Source organism: Palaemon carinicauda, chromosome 3, assembly GCF_036898095.1.
Source record: "Palaemon carinicauda isolate YSFRI2023 chromosome 3, ASM3689809v2, whole genome shotgun sequence".
Classification (NCBI taxonomy): Eukaryota; Metazoa; Arthropoda; class Malacostraca; order Decapoda; family Palaemonidae; genus Palaemon; species Palaemon carinicauda.
Window position 1 is genome coordinate 132,829,482 of NC_090727.1, and position 6,798 is coordinate 132,836,279.

Sequence of the window (6,798 nt, forward strand, 5' to 3'; positions counted from 1 at the left end):
TTCGATTGCCAAGGATATGGCATCATCTTCGTGAGCAGCGACGCCAACTTATTCTTGAACCTCGTCTTGACGAACAATTGCAAAAAGGATCTCATTCATAAGTCTCTATCGGAGGACGGCGTCGAAACCGAAGAACTGTCGATAGAGTACAACGCCTGCAGCAGGATGTTCCTGAAAAATACCCCGATGTTGAAGTACCTCTGTCACATGAGCATTTACGAGAACAGGATAAAACTTGAACCACATCTTTCGACTTTGCCAAAAATCCTCAAGAAAAGTGTAGATGAGTTCATCAAATTCAAAGAGGCCAAAGAAGCCTATGATGAGTGTTAGTATAAGTTTCTTAGTGAGACGTTTATTTTCTGACCAGTAATAGAAAAAAAAAGATTACAACAAAAAACAAAATGTCCTAAAGCTCAGGTTTACTATAAGTGGTCAAAAGCGAAAACATGAGGTGTTGTAAAGTTGAAAACCAAGTACAAATAAATAAGAATCTCAGTCTTAAGACTTTATCTGTTATCTGAATGTTAGGCATCCAGCTATACTACATTGCCATTAGTGAGAATGAAAGGTTACAAATGTGTTAAGAATTTCGTATAAATTACAAGTTACTATGATTATGAGCCTCTGCATCGATTAGAAAGAGTCCTCAAGTGTAATTACAATAATATCACGTCGGCTTTACTAATGTTCTTCTCAAATCCATTACTTGATTAGATCTGATATTTGATACGTTTAACCTGTGGCATACTACTACTAATAATTATCATGATAATTATTACCATTATTGTCATAATCAGACAAGCTTTTATCCCCACGTAGGTTCTAATTAGAAGACATGCTCAGTAAAAAAAAAAAAAAAAAAAAAAAAACCATAGTACAAATATCAAAGCATAACAGGATCAAAGTAATATTAAATATGAGTCTTTGCTGTTAGTCGTCAGGGAAATAATTTTAGTTTTACTTATTTTGAACCTCCTACGAATTCTGTAACTTGCTAACTTATTTAGAAAAATAATAAAATTGTAATTTTTTTTATATTATACGGTGTATACAAAAATGTAAAATATAATTTGTAAAGGAATGTTAAAAAAAAAAAAAAAAAAAAAAAAAAAAAAAAACAATCCCCCCTTTCTCTTACTTTGTGTTTCCCTTACTATACGTCCAACCTACATAATGCCAATATAAGGTTTAAACATAAAAGGTAAATCCATTCTAGTGACAATATATTAATTTTACAATTTCAAATACGAGATCTTGTTTAAAAGTGCATTATTTCTATCCCGCATGAATCATATGTGTTAAATGTGGAACTTATAATCCAGTTTCTGTCACTTTCTAAATCTCAGGATGTAAAGTGTGAACTACCTCAAGTAAAACGTGGCCGATGTAGTAACGTCCCTGACTGGTCAACGCCACACTGGGGTTCAAGTCCTGCTCAAGCTCGTTAGTTTCTTTGGTCGTTGCAACCAGGGCTGGGGAGTCTGAGTCGGAGTCGAGGCCAATTTATGGACTAGAGGAGTCGGAGTCGGTAAAATTCCACCGACTCCGACTCCTCAAAAATGAAATTTTTGCGCTGGAGAAATATTCTCTTTTGGTATCTGAAGTCAAATTTTCTCTAAGTCGCTCAAAAAACGTTTCATATTACTCGCCGTTTTCTTTAACACCCTCTCGAATAAAGGCAGTCACTGGGAAACACATATAGCTCCTGCCATCTCTCGTCCATAAGCCAAACCAAAACCATGATAATATACATGCGAGCAGCGGTTCTCTCCACGTAAGAGTCTCTGGACATTAAAGTTTATTTCATGATTAACTCTTCATTTAATCACCATTAGCCATTTAAAAGGTAGGAGTTGTTACTGATTCATAATTTTATGCAGCACGTATATGAATAATCTTAGAATTAAGTCATTATTTATATGTAAACATCTCGAAATGACGGGTGTTTTGATTACAGTTTCGTGTAACCTAGGAAAAGCTGAATCCAAGAAATTACGTGAAATGTTTCCAATAAAACAATTACTTACTAGGCTAGTAGGCTAGTAATGATGAAATGCTATTCTGACTAATAGGCAACATACAATAAGAAAACTATATAAAAATATCTAATTATTCTTATTTTTTTTTTAAATTGGAGTCTAAGTCGGAGTCGGTTCTAAAAAATTATAGGAGTCAGAGTCGGAGTCGGATGTTCAGAGTCCCGAATCCCCAGCCCTGGTTGCAACCACGTCATCCTTGTGAGCTATGGATGGGAGTTGGGGAAGCCTATAGTTCTATCTGCTGAGTCATCAGCAATCATTGCCTGGCCCTCCTTGGTCCTACCTTGGGGGCTTAGACACTGATCATATGTACTGTATATATGGTCAGTCTCTAGGGCATTGTCCTACTCGATAGAGCAATGTCACTGTCCCTTCCCCCTTTAAATATTGCATGAACCTCCAAGTTATCAGTCCGATACACTCAATTGATGGCACAATTGTTTTCAATGAAGGTCAAAGGTCAGGCTGTCGGAAATACTCCACTTGGGTTCTTTGTAAATTTCTTGGGTGGGTCTGTGTCCCACATTGCCTTGGTAAACTGACTTCATTGTTTAATTGCTCTGCCAGCAAGGTTATCTTCTCAAAATCATCCCTCCACAGGTGCCCTTTTGCTTTACTGCGGTGTATATTAAATTGATTACATTTGACAATTAGTGAATGTGCTCCTGTAACTGGGAGAGGTTAGCTTGAACAGCTTCAAGAGCTTGGGCGACTGGTTAACAAAGAGTTAATTAAAAGGATATTATACTCAAGCAAAATAAAAAAAAGGCGATCTAGAAGCACAATATAACTGATGTGCAGTCTGTCGTCCAGTTACAGTTTAAAGGTTTAAAAGTCATTTCTGAATGGCAAAGGCAAGGTAAAGTACAGTGGCAATGCCCTAGCAAGCAGGACAATGCCCTAAAAACTGACCATAAAATTACATATTATCAGCACCCAAGCCCCCTCCCCACCGAAGCTAGGACCAGGGAGGGCCAGGCAATGGTTGCTGATGACTCAGCAGATAGACCTATAGGCTCCCAAAACTCACATCCTTAGCTCACAATGAACTAACGAGTTTGAGCGGGACTTGAACCCTAGTTTGGCGATCACCAGTCAGGAACGTTACCACAGACCGCCACAACCCTTGTTGCTGAAATAAAAATTTGAATGTCTTCAAAATTCTCGGCGAATATTCCAATGCTCTTACATTTGCTAGTCTTCCGTGTTTCAGTCAAGAGAGGAATATTTGGATACATTGATATTCTTTTTGGCCTATCACAGAAAAATGTGATGACTGGTTTAATGATACCAATTCTATTGTGGACTGAGGCAACGGTATTGGGATCATTGACAACTAGATTGAGCCAATGTGAGGACAATGGTACAGAGGTTTAATCTAAATCCAAGGTTTTAGAGCAATTATAAAACGTGTATGTAAGGAAAGAATGTATAATGCCATTGTTTGAAACCCTTCTATAGATATAACTGGTTTGTTTTCAAGGAAATTTAAGCAATAATTTGGGCCAAAAAACGTCACTTGTGTCGTCAAAATAGGTTCAACCAATCACAAGCAGTTTCACGTTACTAGTCGTCCCTTCAAACGCTCACAGCTAATCAGGGATCTCTTTTTTTCAAAAGTAGGCGGAGTCGTTCTTACGTCCCGGATTTTCTTAAGGATAGTATTGACGTCACATGAAATCTAATTTGAATGATATTATCAGGAAGATATGAGAATACATTGATGCCCTTTGCTAGGATTGATTCTTACAATCTGTGTTGATATTTTCAAGTTGATTTTCTTGAATCTTACTTTACATTCCATGTCATTTATTAACTAGATGCATACTTAACGGATTTTGTGCAAAGCGAAAAATCTATTTTTGGGTGAGATAGCCATGACGTCCTGATGGAAGGTTCCTTCAGTAGCTTCCTGGGGGTATATATGACTACAGTAGATGTTCCCAGAGAATTAAACTAAAGGTTTCACAGAATTCTAACTTCTGGCGCGAGTACCCATAAGGTTTCCCTTTAGCATATCGTATAATAACTGGGGACGTATGCTTGACACGCCACATAGCTATCTGCACCCCACATAGCGTTTACGCTTCGAAGGGGAAGTGTGGCAAGTATCAGGAGGAGCCGTTACAAAACTCCTGCGTTACTGTTACGGTACCTAGCGATATACACAAACGGCCGCCATAGCTGGCAGCCATCTTGGTTTACGTCACATCCGCGCGCTTCATTCCTGATTCTATCCAGCGTATCTTTCAGCTTCCATGATACAATAAGAAAGGAAGGGGCCTGACGGGCCAGAATAGAGAACGAGGGCGGGTCCATCAGGACGTCATGGCTCTCTCACCCAATAATAGATTTTTCGCTTCGCTCAAAATCCGTTTTTTGGGCTCAAGCCATGATGTCCTGATGGAAGTGTACCAGATAATTAGTGTATCGTGGATTTTCCCCGTTTCGGTAGTGCCTTCTACTTCAAACAATATTCCTTTGGTCTGATGACCTTAGAGACCGTGACATCTCCGTTACATGTCATTACCAATAGCATAAACTATGACATGGCTTCCTGGCCCCCTGGCAGGGAAGTCCTGTTTGGACGATAGGAACATCTCGAAGTATCCTGATGAAGACAAACTCACCTGTAGACGAGGATCTTGTCGGTCTCGCAGACAGATCAGCAAAGTTAAGTACTTGTATGGGAACAAATATTTTACTTTTCTTAAGTGAGCTTATATCACACAGGAGCAATATTATAACATGAATTATAATAAAGGTTAAAATAGGGGCAATAAAACTCAGTAACAGTAGTGTATTTCATATAGAGGGGCGAAATAAGATGCATATGGTAGCGAAATTTCTATTTTATTCAAGAAAATATTCGCGATAATATGAAATAAGATGAATAATTTACAATAAAATTATTGATTAATAAACATAGACTGAGGACTACATAAGACAAGGGTGTGGAATCTGAAAAGGAAAACTTGCCATTACACACATGGGTTCCAGAGGAACTTGAGTCTTTTAAGGACACAATACACTTCATGTCCAAATAAACATGTGGCACACGTGTTCAAGTCTATGTTACTTCACCTTGTAGAAGAACAGTCTTTTTTGCCACTAAGTGGCACTTAAAATCACTATGTATCACACTAGGGTCAACACAGGCACCCGTTGAGTTAAGAGTCCCGAAATAACTCACTGTTCTACGCAGCACTAAGCAGCAGGTTTCAATACGCTACCTGTGGCCACCACGAATCTCTTGACTTCGTGCACCTGCTTCGCATAGTGTTTAAAGAACAGTCTTGAGGATTTCCAGCCTGTGAAAGATTGAAGGCTTTCGAAATCCATTCCTTGGAAAAAATTTAGGGAAGAGGCGACTTTTCTAGGATCATGACCTGCGGGTGTACTGTCAGGATCTGCTCTGCGAATAAAGTAAGTGATTTTCGCCCTTAGTTGTTTAAGTGACAAATCACTACCCGATGTTTCTCCTTTAAAGAGTTGCCCTCCGCCAAAGTCTGAAGTTCTTCGAAGATAGACCTTTAGACTCTCTACTGGGCATAGAGAGACATCTTCCTTCAGAGGGCAGATTCTACATGGGCCCCTCTTCTTAGTAGGGAGTTCATTCTTAGCGAGAAACGTTGGGTCAGGGAAGAGGGTAAGTTCCCCTGTTTCGGCGAACTGTATCTGGCCCTCTTATCTAGATAAAGCCACTATTTCACTGATTCGTGCTCCCGAGGCAAGAGCAAAAAGGAGAATCACTTTTTGAGTCAAGTCTTTCAGAGGGCAAGATTCGTTGTCCAGGCTAGAGGCAAAATGGAGCACCTTATCCAGAGACCAGGAGATGGGTCTCGGTGGAGGTGCAGGCCGGAGTCTAGCACATGCCTTCGGAAGTTTGCTAAAGATTTCGTTGGACAGGTCTATCTGGAAGGCATACAGTAGTGGTCTTGTCAAGGCCGATTTACAAATGGAAATCGTATTGGCTGCTAAGCCTTGTCCATGAAGGTGAATGAAGAAGGACATACAGAAATCTATGGTTATTTCCGTAGGATTCTTTGCCTTGACGAAGGACACCCACTTCTTCCAGGATGAACCATATTGCCTTCTGGTAGACTTTTATTTTGTATTCCTCTAGGAAGTCTAAAAATTTCTTTGAGATTCCAAACCTTTTCTTCACGGCTAGGGAGAGAAAATCATGAGATGAAGGTCTCGGGTTTTCTGTGACGAAGCGAAGACAGTCGACTTCTGAACCTGCTGGGAGAGAACTGGGTCCGGCAGAGAGATCAGGTTGGGCTCTAGCTCCAGGACTAGGGGGAACCAGTTGCTCCGGGGCCACTTGGGAGTCACTAGGGCTGCTGTTCCCTTGAAGGTTCTCAGTTTGGAGAAGACTTTCAGCAGAAGGTTGGGTGGAGGGAACAGGTAAATCTTGGACCATCTGTTCCAATCCAGGGACATGGCGTCCACTGCTTCCGCTTTGGGGTCCTCGTATGGGGTCACGTACAGAGGAAGTTGGTTGTTGTCGCTCGTCGCGAAGAGGTCGATCTGCAGTTCCGGGACTTGACGGGAGATGAAGGAGAATGATCTTGCGTCTAGGGACCATTCCGACTCTATGGGGCTTGTCCTCAATAGAGCGTCCGCCGTCATATTGCGGAATCCTTGTAGGTGAACTGCTGAGAGGTGCCATCTCTTCCAGTTTGGATTTTAGAAGTCTCTTGACAGATCCGGCCATTTTCTTCCTTTTCTTCAGAGGGATGGAAAGACGGTG

The 6,798-nt window shown here is 40.6% G+C and overlaps 1 protein-coding gene across 1 annotated transcript in view; it reads left to right on the forward strand.

Annotated features, from left to right (window-relative positions):
- Positions 1 to 353, forward strand: part of LOC137637889 (uncharacterized) — a 912-nt gene extending 559 nt beyond the window's left edge. The window contains exon 1 of the mRNA XM_068369997.1: positions 1 to 353. This exon is cut by the window's left edge and continues 559 nt beyond it. Coding sequence (XP_068226098.1) covers positions 1 to 333 — 333 coding nt within the window. The 3' untranslated portion in view covers positions 334 to 353.
- The last annotated feature ends 6,445 nt before the right edge of the window (positions 354 to 6,798 follow it).